At 35.9% G+C, this 18124-nt stretch overlaps 1 protein-coding gene across 10 annotated transcripts; it reads right to left on the bottom strand.

The window, feature by feature from the left end:
- Positions 1 to 3475: 3475 nt before the first annotated feature.
- LOC115627998 (calcium/calmodulin-dependent protein kinase type II alpha chain) lies at positions 3476 to 17796 on the bottom strand. Of its 10 annotated transcripts, none has more exons than XM_030523895.1 (16): positions 17679 to 17796; positions 13805 to 14070; positions 13584 to 13678; positions 13451 to 13510; positions 13139 to 13193; positions 12346 to 12671; positions 12047 to 12141; positions 11840 to 11962; positions 11647 to 11773; positions 11477 to 11569; positions 9321 to 9377; positions 6366 to 6431; positions 4518 to 4596; positions 4306 to 4400; positions 4084 to 4198; positions 3476 to 3821 (listed from the first exon to the last, which is right to left on the bottom strand). In XM_030523895.1, exons 2-16 carry the CDS (start codon positions 13867 to 13869, stop codon positions 3677 to 3679), a joined length of 1596 nt encoding a protein of 531 aa, XP_030379755.1. In that variant the 5' UTR covers positions 13870 to 14070; positions 17679 to 17796; the 3' UTR covers positions 3476 to 3676. The 10 variants fall into 10 exon arrangements, with proteins under 10 accessions (XP_030379755.1, XP_030379758.1, XP_030379756.1 ...); XM_030523898.1 differs by having other exon boundaries at positions 4518 to 4593; XM_030523896.1 differs by lacking the exon at positions 17679 to 17796 and adding an exon at positions 15161 to 15297.
- Between the last annotated feature and the right edge of the window lie 328 nt (positions 17797 to 18124).

The following is an 18124-nucleotide window of genomic DNA, read 5'->3' as shown; positions in this document are numbered from 1 at the left end:
CAACCGAAAGTCCACTGGAATTGTCAAAATCAAAGTTAATTTAAAGGTGATATTTGTAATAATTTTTATTAAGTATGTATTTGTATTTCATAAATCATAAATATGGAATAATTAATATTAATTTAGAGTTATTACTGTTATATTTGCGTTATTTGTTGCTTTAAATATTTATTAAATATCGAGGACATCAACTACAGCAAGTAATTTGTATAGGCAATCGTTATTTTTGTTTTAAGATACGTTTTTTTCATTTCGATAAACAATTTTTTTTCAATTTGTTAAAAGTTTTCAATCTGCGCTCCTCTGCCCTAGCAACTCTTCGTTCGACTTGTAAGTTGAGTTTATTTTGTAATAATTTTTCTTTATCATTTTTGTTTTTTGTCATAATATATCATATGTATGAAGATAATGATCATATAAGGAAATATGTTAAATTCTAGAAAATGGTTTATAATAAATTGTTGCTTTGTTTCTTTGGTTCAATTGAAAATGTATACAACATGATCGTTCTGGGCTCTGTTTTTTTTTTTTTTTTTTTATTTATTCATTAAATATAATTTCCATATTTATTTAATAGACGTATGTACATACGTTGTTAAATTTGTTATACCCTAGACCCATTACAATTAATACATATTATTTCCTCAAATGTGTTATTCTCTGTACGGCCACTTCGTTTTTTATTTAGCTATTTTATTTTCCTCTATTGTGCTATTCTGGTTGTGTATTTTGCGTAATAATCTAGAGGCTGTTATGAATTGGAAAATTCGTATGCTCGATTTGCTGTCGGTTGTTAAATGGATGATTTTAAAGATTCTGGGATGCGTAGACAGATATTACTGTACGAAAATGTACGCCCATAATACATAGATAGAGCTTATCGGTACTTGAGGGTTGAATTTTGGTCTTCCCATCTGCAATAATACTGATTGTTATATGCATATATGGTCAGATCTATATCGTTTAGAGTGAGGATTTTAGATAAAATTTTAAGACAGAAGTTGAGTAGAAGAATATGAAATTGGGGAAATTGAATACATAAAATCATATTCCGTGTGGTAACTGGGTGGATGGGAGAGGGGGGAGGGTTAGGACGAATAGTAGTAATTGTGTTATTTTTCAAAATACGAATATCAGAGATATTTTCCGAGTTGTTTATCAAGTTTTTGAGAAGGCTCATGTGGTCTTGTAAAATTCAGTGCATAAGCAAAAGGTGTCGATCATCTTATTGTTAGACAAATATTAACTTGATAACACGTATTCACACGTAATCGCACGTACGCACACACTACGCAGAGACATACACACGCACATATACATACATACACACAGATACACTGATACAGATGCAGATACAAATAGAGAGACTGCTTAAGCGCGACATTTTTGGAATTTAATAAATTTTGTTTATGCAAACTGCAATACTATATATTCTTGATCGTTATCAACATAAACGTCAACATCGTCTCGTCTCGTCTCATCTTCATCCCGATCTCTTCATCATATAGCTTTGCTCTTCAAACCGTACGGTAAATGTTTAAATTTTTTTGTTTCATTTAATATTTATTTATATTGAAATATGCATATAAAATTCGAATAAACAATAATAGTAATATAATAATAATAATAATAAAACGTTTTCTTTATCATTTTTGTTTGTTATTTTTTGGTTTTTTGTTTTTGTTTTGTTTTCTTGCATTGTTGTGATTGCAACGGAAGTGCAAACACAGACACACAGACATAAAGACGTATGCACGTACACACACACTCCCAAACACAAAACACAGGCACACACGCACACACAGATCAAGGGATGTGTGAGCGATTGTGAATGTGAGTGTGCGGCATAGGCCTGACAAGGAGCAACCCGGTTTCAGTGCGTCGGGCCGTTCGTTGCCCGATTCTGCAGTTCGCCGAACTAAATACGCGGGCCCAATACGCTGCACCGATTAGACATTGGACGCGGATGCTTTAAAGATTATCTACCGATATTCCGATCCACCGATCTACCCACCACCTAATTGCCAGATTGCCTAATTGGCTAACCGTACCTGCCTGCCGCTTGCCTGTACGCGCAGCTCTTGGTTTAAAGTTTGCGGCTATAATTTTATAACAATTAGCTAATGTTCATTTTTGTTTTTCTTGTTTTTTGGTTTTAATTTTTTTGTTTTTGTTTTTTTTTGTTTTTGGTATAGTTAAATTTGTAAATGCTATTTATAAATTATCTAATGCTTTGCACTTTCGTGACTCCTTCTGTATTATAGTATTTAGTTCATTTGTTTTGTTACGCTCTTTCGTTTTGTTTTTGTTGTTTTTGTTTTGTTATATTCACACTTGTGGTTGCATTTATTGGGTAGTTGTTTCATAATAAGTACCCAAAATTGTTTCGGGTTATATGTGGGTAGGTAGGTATGTAGGTATATCGTGGTATAGAGGCGTGTGTAAAGATGTCAGTAGAGATCGTTTGTGATGCTTTCTGTTTGTTATTTGTTTTTTTTTTTTTTTTTTTAATTTGTTACTGTTTGTTGTAGGCTTACTATAAATACAAATTTGTCTTGTAAGATTTAATTTCACTTCGGTTTTTGTTTTGGTTTTTTTTTCCTTTTTATATTGTATTGAAAATTGCTTATGTATTGAGAATGCTTTGGAGTGTTGTGGGCACTCCATTTCAAAAAGTATGTAAGATGTATGTAAATTTTGTTGTTTGGTTTTGTTTTGTTGTTTAATGACAAAAGTAGTTTTGTGTGTAATAGTATATGTATCTGTGTTAATGCCAGACTTAATAGCCACATGGCTGTTGTATTTGTTGTTGTTTCTTTAGTTAAATCCTTTTGCTTTTCAGAACACACACACACACACAGTTACAGTTGGGGATATCTAAACATCGAAATGGTTTGATAAATGTTATTTAGAGATTAATTCATTTAAATGTTCGTTCAGCGTTCTCTCTTTCGCTCTCTTTCTCTCTCTCTCTCTCTCTATTCCTATCTCTTTCTTATTTTTTCCTTTCCATTTTATCTTGCTTTTGCCAATGAAGAAGCCTCACTTGGATCAAAACTGCTATCTTAAGTTTTCATTTTAATCAATCGATCTATCAGCCAATTGTTTCGAGTTATTGGTTTTTTGTTGTTGTTGTTATGTCTTTGGTTTTTGTTGCTTTACGCTTTCTTTACACATCTTTGTTGTTTTACAATATTGATTTCTTTCATTTGGATGAATCAAATTTTGAATTTTTAGATATTAAGTAGTAGTATTATTCATAACATAACATATTAACATATAAATACAATATATATATATATATATATATATATATATATATATATATATATATATATATATATATATATATCTATATATATATATCTCTATATATCTATATATATCTATATATCTATATATCTATATATATATATATGCACATACGTATGTATATATCTTAAACAGAAATGGGTGAACGAAAACAAACACGTTATTACATTACATTAAATTTGTGTCGCCTTTTTTGTATATATATATATTCATGTTTTTTGCTATTTTTTAAATTTGTTTTTTATGAGCGCCTCCATGGCGTGTGCATATTTGTTGTTGTTGTTGCTGTTGCCGAATTTTGTTGTTTCTGCTGTTACGGTTGTGGTTAATCGGAATTGGTGCGCCCCGCGTTGCCCTCCACAGCCTACTTTTGCGGGATAAAATCGAAGGTCGTGGCACCGCTGATTTTTCCCGACGCACTCCGATGGAAGTGCACGTTCTGCCATTTGTTGTCGCGTTTGTGCCATACACGCGTCTCCTCGGACTGATGAGTGTGTGCGTGCCCTTGTCTGTAAATAGAGTAAGCATTATTCATCTAAAATATGGATATGGTATCCCGTTTAGAAACAATTAACAATTCTTCAAATTGCTTAGAGATCACTGGAACCCAATCAACTTAAAGTTGAACTCTATATGAAAACTCTCAATATATACCGTATGATGTTCTGAGTTCAACTTCTTTTTAAGTCGAACCATTTGTATATCTACCCTGCTGAAAACCATCACTTTGGAGGCATTTTCTTCATTAAAAGACATATTACATGTACTTACTTGTCAATATACTGCGTTAGCCTTACATAAGCGATGCAAGCGGCTTCCTCTCCCAATAAGTGCACATGGGGATTCAATATTGTAGTATTAATAGCTTTACAGTTCTTGCCGAGTACTGAGGGGAAAAGAGGCCAACATTAACATCTAACATTCGTTGGTTCATATCATATACAAGTACATATGTAGATATGTATTGCATATATGTATGTAGGTCAGTCTTACCGTTTTCAAAGTAGAATTTGTGAAAATCAATTCCTTCGACTAGGTTGCCCAATGCTTCTGGCTCAAATGCAGTTAAATGTGGATCACATATCTTTCTATATGGGTTGCGTGAAAAGGGGAAACTCATGTTATCAAGCATCGATATATAGTACACACATATGTCCAATTAGTGGAAAATGTACATATGTAAGTAGTATGTAAATGGGACTTACGTGTATCCGTCAAAGTCGCCGCTGTTTATGGCCTCGATCAGCTGCTCTGTGATCTTGATTATTTCCTGTCGTCTGGCTGCTTTGTTGGCGTAGTGGGTAGTAATTAGTTGTGGATCGAGGATTTCAAAAAGTCAGTTTTGTGTTATGGTGGTGATGTTAGTGATTGTTGCACAGGGATATTACATCCACGGATGATATTCGTTTACGAGTATGAGATTCAGAATTACATTCGAACGATCCAACCAACCAACGAACCAATGAATATAAGAAATAACCAAAATAGCGCCAACAGAATGGGCAACAGACAAATTATAAGAGTAAAGAACGCAAAATGATATTTCTTTCATTTTTTTTTTTTTTGATTATTTTTTAAAACTCTTTCGAGACAAATGCACAGGACGTACGCGACAATGATATACATATGTATGTATGTATTGTATGTCCAACTACATAATATATATATATATATATTTATTTATTTATATATAGAGAGTATCTAAGTGGATGTGTGACGACTACCTAACTATACAACAACATACGATATGTGTATCTATATTATTATGTATAGCACAAATGAATTTGCTTCTACAAACACTTCAAATGATACTGATATAAATATATAGCTTGATGATGGTTATATAATGTGGTGACTGTCTTTTCAGTGTCTGTTCAGTGTCTGTTCAGTGTCTCGTCGATCTACATCTGTAGTTCGGAGCGTAGATCCTTTTCATATACATAGAAGTATGTATATGTGTAAGTACGATTTGTGGTCAGTATATTCAAAGATTCAGCTCGGATAAGAATACCTTTCGGTTCATTATTATTATTATAATTTTTTTTTTGTAAATTGTATTTGAGTTTGTTATTTCTTTTCTTCCTGGTGCCATCGCACACTCACACACATTCATATATGGAGGAAACATTTTTGTGTGTTTGCGAAAAAAAGCATTTTCCCAGCGACAGGATCCAAAAAATATAAGAGGGATATGTTACATATACAGAGACCAGCCGAAATTCGGATTGCTGCTATAAATTGGAATAATCGTTTAGAATTTAAAATTTTATTTACACACAATAAATATTGCATGCGATATTTAGTTGTGCGATTTTCCGATTTTCACAAATTTCCTTCGTCATAACTTTCGATTTGGTTTAGTTTTTCAAAATAAATTCTTTATGTGCAGATACGAGTATGATGAGCTTCTGTGAAACATACATAGTACGAGCATATATTTATAATCGAAGCAAACATAGCAAGCACATGCCACAATCATACACCAAATACCGAAGCGAAAAAATATGGGAAAAAATGATAAAAATGATAAAGCTACAAACTGAATGGCAGAGGGATTGAGATACGAGTATAGAGATAGAGAGAGGAAGCTCAGATCAAAATCAAAATATTATATCGAGCCGAGTTTCTAGAGTGTGTGAATTGTGAATTTGAAAATCGCATGCGGCACAAGCAAAGGAACGGAGACGATATATGTACATGTATATCGAAGATGTCTGTCCACATCTACTTCCGGGGCTCCACATTACATACATATGTACATATGTATGTATTTCTTGGTCGGGGCATGAAAGTAGTGCGAGTTTTGGGTCTTTTTTCACATACGAGTACAATGCGAATATACATACATATATACACATACACATACATACATAGTAAGAGTATATAGATCTATGCTTTGAGTGCAAGCGAATGAAGCATGCATGTGAGAGGGGTTCGGGGGGTGGGGGTGGTTTTGGGGCTTTTATTTTTCTTTATATATTCGTTTTTTGTTTTTTTTTTTTTAGTTTTTTTTTTTTTTTTGATTTGGATGGGTGGCATTTAGGCATACATACCTGAAGAGCACTGCGAGTTTCCTGAGATTTGCTGGCAAGTTTTTGCAGGACACACAATCCTTATTTCTAAAACACACATATATGTATATATGTATATGCAGACATATATGGATATACATATATGCATATCAAAAAATAAATAAATCAACTGAAGGCACGTGGTCTTTGAAATGTGTTGTGGTTGTTGTTGTTGTTATTGTTATTATCATTATTTTTGTTGTTGTGGTTGTTTTTATTATTATTATTATTATTTGTTGCGATAATTGTTGCATGAGAAATGAAATTCCGCTGAAAGAGTTTACTAGATTAACGAGCTCTTAGAAACGTTCCTAGCCCAGCAGGAGGATTGGATGACAAGGGGGGATATTACAGTTCGGCGATCTACGGTGTGTGCTGACAGCGGCTACATCGACACTTGTGTATTAGTGAATTCTGAGATCATTGTAACTTTTTGAAATTTGTGTGTGTGTGTGTGTTTGTATGTATATGTATATGTGGCAGTGATCATAACTACGAGAAGTGCTGCGAGCGCAATTTGTAAACGATTTGATTTTTGGTTTTGTTTTTATTAAAAGCGAGAGCGCAACCTGAGCCAACAACTCTTTATCTCGAAAATAGTACATGGGGCGCAAAACAATTAGAGTTTACATATGTATACACATTAAATTATACATAGTACGTACATATACATACATATAGAGTTACTATGTGCATGTCAGGGGGGAGGATGTTACAGATGCGTCGGGAACTTAGGATACATACACGCGCTTGCAAACTTTATATTTAGTTTTCCTTCTTGGATAAACAGCAAAAACTTAGCATGCGATCTGCAATAGATCAGAAACAGAAAGAGAGAGAGATATATTGAAAGAGAGTGTGTGTTGGTGGTGTGTTTTGTGGGAGAGAGATAGAGAGAGAAAACGATAACATGTAATGAAACATTATTTATATCGTGAAGACGAGAGCGAGTACGAAATACATATTTTGCAGGTGTAAGCTTCTCTTTTTTTTTACACCGAATCGCATTCGACTTCTCCTTTTGAGTGTTAAAGTACGAACAAAGTACATCTCTCAAAATTTGACACTCGATTATACTTATACTCACCTAAAAACCGACGGCGACTGCTACTCGGGCCTGTCGTTGGGAGTTGTAACTCGAAATTGTCATTGTCAGTACCATTTTGGATCTTGGCCGTTACATAACCAACGCCGAATGGCGCGAGGCCCGCGGGTCGGGCATTGAGGCCGGCGACCGATGACCCGCAGGTCGCAGGTGGGGATGGAGGTGTAGGTGGGGTGACGACGACGACGTCGACGCTTGTCTGGGTTGCATGGCCACGGCCGCCTAGTGTTCGAATGATTTGTACCGGTTAGCGCGCCAGCTTTTTGCGACAGATTCGATTGCAGTTTGGAGCTATTTGGAGCATTTGGAGCGGTTGGAGCGCTTGGAGCAGTTGTTAGGTACTTGCGCTCTTGGCATTTTACTTATTGGATGGATGCATTATTAGTATTTAGTACGTCTTGGCTTGGCATCTGGGCGGGCTTTAGATTGTATGTATGTGGTTTAATTAGATGAGAGTTAGCATTAACTGTCCGTATTCGGTGTGTTTGCCTTGGGAACTTCATAAATATGCATGCGACCTTATGTGGATTGTAATTCAGCACCATTTTAAAAGAAATGCAGTTCCAATCTTTCTATATACAAGTCGTTAATTAGTTAAATCAAATCAATATACATATGTATGTATGTATGTGTGGTATTGTATTGGTCCAGCTGTAAACGAAAATCTCCATGGCTTCGGTATTGCTTCGGTATTGCTTCCATGGTTGTGGGTTCCCCAATATTCAACAAACACTGAACGAATGTGCCCAAATACGAGTGACAAGCTTCTTCTTTTGTTCAAATAAATAAACCTTAATTAACTTAAGTCAACAATTAGGGAGTCTCAACCTTGGGATTTTGTTTGGAATGTTCTTTTGTTTTGTTGTTGTATTTTCTTTTTAAATATAAAACACAAACAAGAGACAAGAGAGACGTATAAAAAATGAAGTTTTTGGTACTGTAATTTCTGTTAGTTTCTTTAATCCAAGTTCAACAGCTCCACCGCTGAAATGAAAGTCAAATGCGGCCGAATTAATCCATAACAAAAATCAGATTACGAACTATATACGAGTATGTACGAGTATGTCTAGTCTATTGCAATTTGCAAAGGTGCTGCTCATGCTTTCGTTTCTGGCCAACCAATACAAAAAGTATGAACGAACCTACGCATCGCATCTGTAACAAATAGCTGTTAATTACCAACCAAGCGCACATAGACGGAAGGAGAGTGAGAGAGAGAGAGAGAAAGAGAGCGAGAACTAGAGCGAGAGAAAGATGTGAGAGTGGGTGGGTGGTAGCGGTGAAGCAAAGCCTGATTTAGCATACTTCATGAATTTTGAGAGGGATCCAAAACGAAAAATAAGAAAGGTAGCAGCGACACATGAGCTCAACCAAAAGACGCTCGAATTCAAATTCAAATTCAGATAATGGGGATAGGGGGCGGTGGTACGTTTCAAACTTAAGCCTATGCTTCCTCATCTCATATTCTCTGTTTGGGCGTTTGTGGGAAAGTCAAAAGTTTCATTAGTAGCGTAGTAGCCAAGACCATCAATAGTAAGAACTATGTAGGGACCAGCTCAAATTTTCAACACAATGATGAGGTGGGATCGAAAATTTCCCAATTAGTTAGAATATGACGAACACGAACAGTGATCAACTGATGAACTGATTGTGCTAGTATATAGTATGTGTACGTATGTATGTTGTGTGTATGGATATAGGTGAGTATGAATGTGTGTGTGTGTGTGTGTGTGTATGTGTGTAGTGAGAGTGTTGTATGCATGCGAGTAGTGTGTGGTGGGTGGTGTGTGGTGTGTGTTCAAACCACTTTTTACTCAATAATTCACATTTACCTTCGGGATCTTTAGATATGACTGTGGTACTGCGATCAACGATTCCTTTTTTATCTTCTAGGAAAAATAAAAAAAAACAAAGTTCATAATTGAAAACGCAACTGTGTTGATTCCAATATGTATTTTTGTAATTGTTTTACTTTTGTTTAATTTTGTTGAATTTTATTTAATTGATTATTTTTGTAAATTAACCCACTCTGTGTGCATTTATGTGTCTCTGTCTGAAAGACCGTGCTACATACATGCATACATGAAATTTGTGCATGTGTGTGCGTGTGTGTGTGTGGTATGCTGGCAAACACACTCTAGCATCTACACACGCACACACACACACGCACACACAGAGGCAATTTGTAATTATTTTGGGCATTTTCTCATTTGAAAATTCTTACTGCATGTATTTTGTAAAATTTGCCTTTTGTTTTGTTTTGCTTGCTGGCTTTGTTTAAGGTGCAAAAATATTATCTCATGTAATAGTACATACACGTACACATGTGCTGCGAGTTGTAAAAATAAAAATTTAATTTGCTATGCAAACACACAGACACATCTATCTATGTATGTTGTGTATGTATTTGTGAACACACACAATATCCGTAAATATCTGTATTAGCAAAATCAAAGACTTGAGCATTAATGAAATAATCATTTGATAAACACTAAAATGTACTAAGTACATATGTATGTACACGTATGTACATATATACTTATTAGTTTACCAGAAGCGTACATGGTACCTATACAGATTATACATAGCTTAAATATTTTTGTACATAACATATATAGTATGTACTTAAATTTGTATCGGTCAGTCATACACATTTATCAATAATTTGCCTGCATTATTATAGGTAATTAAGTGAAGCTCCACTATAAAAGTTCCTATTCGAAGCCTATTTTGACTCTTGTCAACCACTCGGTGATTTTAGAGGACTTACTTATCCTTATTATTGTGGATAAAAGTACATAAAGTACAAATAAAGCTCAAACAAGTATGCTGCAAAGCCGCCGACTACTCGGATTGAATGGAATAGAATAGAATAAAATTAAATAGAATACAGGATGCCAGGAAATAGCAATTACTTAACATATAATTGGCGGATCTCGAGCTGGAGATGAATTCGTATACCAATGTCAAAATGCAAAGCTAAGCCAATGGGGGTTTGTATTGTTAATTGATTCGATATATGTATATAGTATGTTGGTTCCAGTTCCGGACTGGTTTCGGCTCTGCATACATATGGTAGTATGTACATGTATACTTGCATATTTATGCGCGCGGGACAAGCACAACAAAAAAGGCCCGATACACCCAGCCATATAGCCGTATAGGATTCAATTTTGTTTTGTTTCTTTGTTTGTTTTTTTTCTTACATAGACGACAGCAAGTGCAATATACGTACAAATGTGAAATCAATGAAATATAAAAATGGAATGGTACTTATATATTTATAACAGAATGTACCGGAATTGGAATGCATGGCATTGTATGTAAAACAAAAATATAAAAGCATAATTGTGAACATAAAAATGTAAGAGCAAGTATACACAGGCATATTGAATACGACACCATAGCTATATGTATTAAAGAACGACAAGAGCAAAACAATATACGTGCAGCTCTTCAAAAAAAAACGGCGCAAATCAGTGCAGAATATTAATAATAATAAAGAAGAATAAACAATGTCGCTTGTTTTAGCGCAAAAAGATCTCGAATACCCGATCTGATTATAGCGAGGAGTTATGGAATCTTTTGGAATTACCGTAAAGCCACGCTATACAATCAGATGGGGTGCGGGGAGTCCTTTGAACCGATTTATGAATGTGTTGTAGTGGTGGACAACTTTAACTACGTTGTTGTTTAATATGTTGTTGTTTTCGTTTTTTCTGTTGTTGTTATTGTATCCTGGTGAGGATGAAGGAGCAGCTAGTTAAAATTGTATGCACATAATAGTGTGCTCGGAACATTCATACCCAACGAAACTAAACGTTTAGCTATATATTAATATTTCTTTTTAAAAAAGCAAACCCATATATGCGGGCACTTTTTCAATACATTTTCATTATCTTTTTTGATGACACACATCCGTGGTTAGGTGGAATTAATGTTGTCTTTCAATTGGTTTTTTGTTTTATGACTTAGTATTAATATTTACCCTTCACATCATCGTCCTCAAGTGTTGTGCTAGAAGAGTCAGTTGATTCCTTGACTTGAGATCCGTCGCCCTTCTTGGTGATCATGCTTCTGCCTGAAAATGTGGACGATGGAGTGGAAACCAATTATGCAAATTTATATGTTATATTTGATGGTATCATCGGAACTTACTTGAGAAGTTTCTGGTAGCCAGCATTGTAGTAAGTATAGCACCCTTAAGTTTGCGTCGAGCATTGAATTTCTTGAGACAGTCCACGGTTTCTTGGCGATGCACAACAGAAGCCACGCGTTCCCTTTGCTATTGAGGTAAAAATTAAAGAATTCTTAGTAGTGTGAGCAATATGATGATTTGTTGGATACATACGCAGATCCACGGATGCTTGAGCGCTTCAGCTGCGGTTATTCTCTTGTTTGGATTCACCGTGAGCATTTGATTAATTAAATTTTTTGCTTCTGGCGTTACAGTGTCCCATTCTGGAGATGGATACTGGAGGGATACAAAGACAAAGAGATGAGATAGAGAAATGGATTTAAGGATATTTGCACATATGCGCTTTGTGGCTTCACTTACATCATAAGCTCCTGCCTTGATCTGTGAGTACAATCGATGTTGATCCTCATCCCAGAAAGGTGGGTAGCCCACCAACAGTATGTATAGAATCACACCTGCACGAAGAACAGAGACAAGCACACAAAAAAAAAAAAATAATAATAATAAAAAAAAAAACAAAAAAAAAAGATACACATATACATATATTATCATTGGCCGTGCAGTAATAACAATGCACCGGGAGTTAAAAGCCAGCGCATTGGAACGTATTGTATTGCATATTTTCAATTTGAATTGAGAAATCAATTTCATCCGCTTACCGCATGCCCATATATCTACCGATTTGCCATAGGGCTCCTTCTTTAATACCTCCGGCGACAGATAACCGGGAGTACCAGCAAATCCAAACCAGGCCTGATGGTCGCCTTGCACTTCAATGGCTAGACCAAAGTCAGCGAGTTTCACAGCTGCACCCTTTGCCTTACTAGCTAATAGTAAATTCTCTGGTTTCAGATCTCGATGCACCACACCGTTCTGGTGGCAGTGATTGACCGATTCCAATATTTGTTGAATACAATGTGATGCATCAGCTTCTGAATAAAATTCGCGTGCAACAATATCTTCGAAAAGTTCACCGCCAGTTACACTGCAAATGTATAGTCAATTCGTTTTGGTTGGTTTTGGTTGATTTCGTTTGGTTTTCATTTGCAATATTCAATTACGGCATTGTGTACTTTACAATTAAGAGCTACATACGTACATAGTTTTGGAATTTGTTCTTGGATTTTTTGTTTGTTTGGATTTTGTTAGTTTTAGTTTAGTGTGCAGATTGTAAGGGATTGTTGTATTAATACATAGATTACATATACATAGATAACAACTCGGAGGGGAAAAGGATGAAGTATGAATCTCAATAAACAATAGTCAAGTCATTGCTATATAGTATTAGTATTTCACATAGAGAAGGAGAATCGAAAGCTTCTCTTCCCACATCATCATCAAATCGCATCGTAAAATTGGTTTAGGTATCGGTTTCGGTTAGAACAACACATACATATACATATGGCATATGCTAAACTACACATACACGTGCAAGTGCAAGTGTTTACTTACAGATCAAACACAAGATAATGATAGTTTTCCTCCTGGATGCTGTCATGCAATCGAACTGAAAGACGTGAAACCATATTAGCACTTTCGCATGTATGTATGTATGCATGATTATTGTATGGATAGATGGATGTACATATGTATGTAAGTATGTTTTTAATGTTGGGTTAAACGGTAGTTGCAATTGCAATTGCATTTAGGTGTTGATGGCGGTGACGGTTGCAGTTGCGGTATTTGACAATTGTACGAATATATTTATGTTTTTATGGGAGCCAATGCATTAGATGATAACAACACACGAACACAACAACATACCAATGTTAGGATGGTGTAATTTTCTGCAAATCCTGGCCTCTCGTTCCAGCTTTTGAAAGTCTGTAAGCACCGCAATGCAAAACGTGTTGATAACAACAGAAATGATAAAGTAATAATAAAACTGTGTACTCACCCCTTGCCGTTAATTTCTTAGTATTTATAATCTTTGCAGCAAACTCGAACCCGGTCGATTTCTGGACACATCTTTTCACTATCGAGAAGGCCCCTCTGCAAGAGAAAAAGCAAATTAGTAAAGCATTAACGATATCGCACATACATATGTACATTGTACATACATATGTATACTCATATGAGTGTTAATATGGATATGTACAAATGCTTGCTGATACTTACTTTCCAAGCTCTTCTTTTATTTCGTAATTGTCCGAAAAACGCGTACAGGCTGCTGGAGCAGCCATCGCGATGGCACACTTGAGAAAATCTATTTCGGCAGTAAAATTTCAGCAATCGTTGTATAGCAGCGGGCTCGACTTCTCACTTTTCCGACAAACGACGACGACGATTGCGCGAATTGGTTTCTGTTGCTTTGCAGGCTTCAGGCTCCCTATGTATGGCTTTATCTGGTAACTGTTCCGGTGTCCTGTGTTCTATTGAAATAACTGCACATGCACATGTATGCACATGTACGTGCAAGTAAATTGTTTAGTTAACACAGTTTCAGTCAAATGAAAATAACAACAACATTTAGATGATTTACAAGTGTATTTTCTTTAATTTTATGTGCAAGTCGTCGATGAGCGCCCGGCATTGCTTTTCGCTGCCCACACAAATATATGTAAATGCTCCCACACAATCACACACACATACACACAACATATGTATATTTTGAATGCGAATTTGCCAGGGCTGGCACACACAATGCAATTAATCGATGTTCAATTTCGATACCAAAACAAGAATTACTTTGATCGACGGATATCTCTTTGGCCTTTTCTTGAGTGAGGGGGGACTATACACGGGCAAGCCTATGCCTATGCATTAAAACACAACTGTGGCGGCAAATTTTGTTCATGCGCATCAGCTACTGCATGCGTCTTAATGTATGCATATATGTACATACATACATACAAATGTAAGCTATATGCAATTGTGGTACTTCGCATAACTATTGGCCTACATTTTATGCCTCCTATATGCAATCACACACACACACGGATGTATGCATACATATGTACGCATATAATATATGTATATTTTTAGGTAGTAAAAGGCTTAACAAAATTAGTTGGATTGCTACAGGAAATGCGCTCAAATGAAGTCGAAAGTGAAGAGTTAACACAGTTACGTACATGGTATGTATGCACATACCTTTATACATATCTATGTATGTATGTATGTATATAGCACAAGCTTATTACCAACAATCAACCACTCTCAAGGAATTTTAACTCTCTCCTCTCTACTCACTCTTTTCATACTCTCTTCAAAGCGCTCTCTACCTATATGTTTGGAGTATAATTCAGTTACTCGTCAGTATCCTGTGCGCTTCCACTTCCACGCAGTGGGGATTGATATAAAAATCGATTTTCAAGTGCCAGCAGCACTTAATAAATTAATGGCACTACATGTTCTTAGCCGCACTTATTCTTCTTGTTCTTGTATGTGGCTTCAGTATTCGTAATCAATTCGTGTATTTGCCGGATTCGATTTAAACCATAATCAATGACTGTTAATTCTTTAGGAACATACCTGCTTATTACACATAGCTACATAGGATTTTTATAAAGTTTATGCACGTAGCTCTAAAAATCTGTTTTGGTAGTATTTCTCATTTGTATGTTCATAAATAAATTTGTATATTTTCGCGTTTTTAAAGTTCTTCAATTCCAAAGTGTTTTTTTTTTTTATTATATCCAAGAATATGTACCAGAATTTTAATTTTTCAATCCTATTCGCCTCGAACTCGGAGCGCGACAGGTGTTTGCGAACGCGAACAATGTTGTTTCTTTACTAAAATGAGCTGGAGCTGAGTCCTGCGGAGTTCTGCGAGTAGCCGCAGAGCAGAGTGTGTGTTTAGCTGCAAGCGAGTGAGTAAAGCTAGGCACGAGCACGACCACTGTATGTATCCTTTACAAGGCTTGTTTGTCGGTGTGTGTGCGTGTTTGTGCTTTTTTAGAACTCAACACGCCCCTTATTGGAGGCCTGGATGCATTAAGCACAAATGGAGCACAACAATATCTATGGCAATGCGGAAAAATTACGCACCTCCGTGCGATCCCTATTCTAATGCTAATTCTCAAATGGGCTTTCACTTCTGCTAAGGTTTTTCAAAACAACACAATTTACAAATAATCACTCTTTGCAATATAGAACACAGTTATTCCTCTCACAGTTTTAATGCTTAAGTCCACTCCTTAGAGCCGACAAGAGAGATGCTTCATCTTACTCTCTCTCTTGCTTCCAACTTCCAATTTCGTTGCGCATGAATTTTCCACATTATTTCCACTAAGAAAGGCTGTAAATTTTTGTGGACAAAATTCTGCTGCGAAAAACCTTTTACAGGGCTAACAAAAATTATTACATACGAATGGGTCTCACATCAAGCTTGTCTGTTTTTACGGTTCAGGTTTTCAAACTTGTGTGGTTCGAAACCGTTAACTGACATGTGCATATGTATGTTTGTATGCATATATGTACATATGTAGTACACGTTAAAGTTGCTGTGTGGACATACATACATGCATACAGACGTACATATGTATGTACATTTGTAAGCGGGTGCGTGGGCGAAGGTGGGCAACCATCACTGTCTGTTATTGTAAGGTTTTGTGACTTGCGTCCATTTTCAGGTTGCTTTTTCAGCCTTTTAAATTACATTGTACCTGGCACAAATCTATATGATATATGTATACATACATACATACATGCATACGTCTTCATTTAGATACATGTACATACATATGTACATACGTGTGTGTATAAAGAACTTTCAACGGCTTTAACATAGGGGAGTAACTATTGTTATGAAATACAAATAAAAGGGAATCACTTTAACCATCAATATCGTGCTGCCCGAAAAGTTAGCATTATGTTTGTAATTCACTGTACACTTTACTCTGTTATTCACATACATACTCGTGCCTACATACATACATACATACTTATGCACGTATTTTATTACATTTTCACAACTATTCGATTTTTTTTAATTGGACACCTCGACAAACTGAAAATTGATTTTACGTATTTGAATGATATTTAAAACAAGAGTGCAAATATATTATTTCTATTTGAATTTAAATTAACCATATTATAAAAAAATAGATATATATGTGCATATATATATATATATATATGTATGTATATTATATACATATATATATATATGTATATATATATATTATATGCAGACGTATGTGCGCATGTTAGAATGTGTGTTTATATGTATGTATGCATATACAAAAAGAATATCGAACGTCGTCGTCTCCATCGCAGTAGTCAACGGACCTGCAGTAAACATGTCCAGGTGTCGACGTGGAGGTTGTTTCGCCTTCACGTCGTGGTTAGCGACTTGGCAAGTGTTTTAATCGCCTGCTAAAGTCGACAGCTATATTATAACAATGTCCTTTGGAGGCTGTTGCCGTATAAAGATAAAATGTGCTTTGGATTTTGGCCGTGCTTTTGGCATTGGCATCGGCGGAGACTAAAAATCGTCGATATACACATTTACATTCGTATTTTTTCAACGGTACTGTGTCTTTCATTTGTTCATACTCACACACAGAAACAAGCACACACAAAACACACATATATATTCAGATATGGCAGATATATAATATCACACACACACTGGCGCGCAACACGCTCACACAGACGCACACAAATGCAGCAAATATACATATGTATGCGTGCGTGTATATTTTTATATCTGTGCCGATGCCGAGAGCCAGAGGACAGTAAATACATAAATACATATGTATGTATGTATGTTAATATAATGTTCATATATTTAGTTGGTTATAAATACGAATGTCTGTCTATCTGTCTATCTGAATGTCCGTCCGTTTGTTAGTTCATCTGCATATGCAAATTCATACATACATATACACATATTAGCTTATACATCTACATATTAATGTATGTACATACATATATGTATGTATGTATGTACATTTCATTATGTATATTTATGTGCGTCGGTATGTCCATTGGTATGTGTCTGTATGTCTGTAGGTATGTATGTGTATATGCAAGCACTGGTACGCACGAGCTCTGTCAGCGCCAGTTCCTTTGACGATTCTAGTGACTATCTGGCGTTCAGCGACACGCGACGTAAATTATATTGTACATTAGAGCGTCCGTTAGTTTGCAAAGCGAATTCAACACTGACGGCCCGCTGCACGCTCTACTTTTGATGCCTAACCAGGAGGAATATGTCAGCGCGTATGTGTATCTTATAGGTATGCATATCTATACGCTTCTGTGTATCCCAGGCCGTATGCCGTGAACTTTGGCTCTCTGGCTGAGTGGTGAGCGTTGGCGCCAGAGAGCAAAAAAGCGCTCCGCATGTTGCACCATGCTCCAAATCAGAAAGTAGAAGGAGGATGGTTATAACCATTGCGCAGGTCTTTCGCAGTGTCTGCTCAAGACACTCGAGAAAGCAATTCGTTTATGGCGTCACAATTATTTTAAGCTTTTTCATTATTGAGCAGG

Source organism: Scaptodrosophila lebanonensis, unplaced genomic scaffold (assembly GCF_003285725.1).
Source record: "Scaptodrosophila lebanonensis strain 11010-0011.00,11010-0021.00 unplaced genomic scaffold, SlebRS2 tig00000098-arrow-pilon, whole genome shotgun sequence".
Taxonomy (NCBI): Eukaryota; Metazoa; Arthropoda; class Insecta; order Diptera; family Drosophilidae; genus Scaptodrosophila; species Scaptodrosophila lebanonensis.
This window is presented reverse-complemented; position numbering and strand designations above follow the sequence as displayed.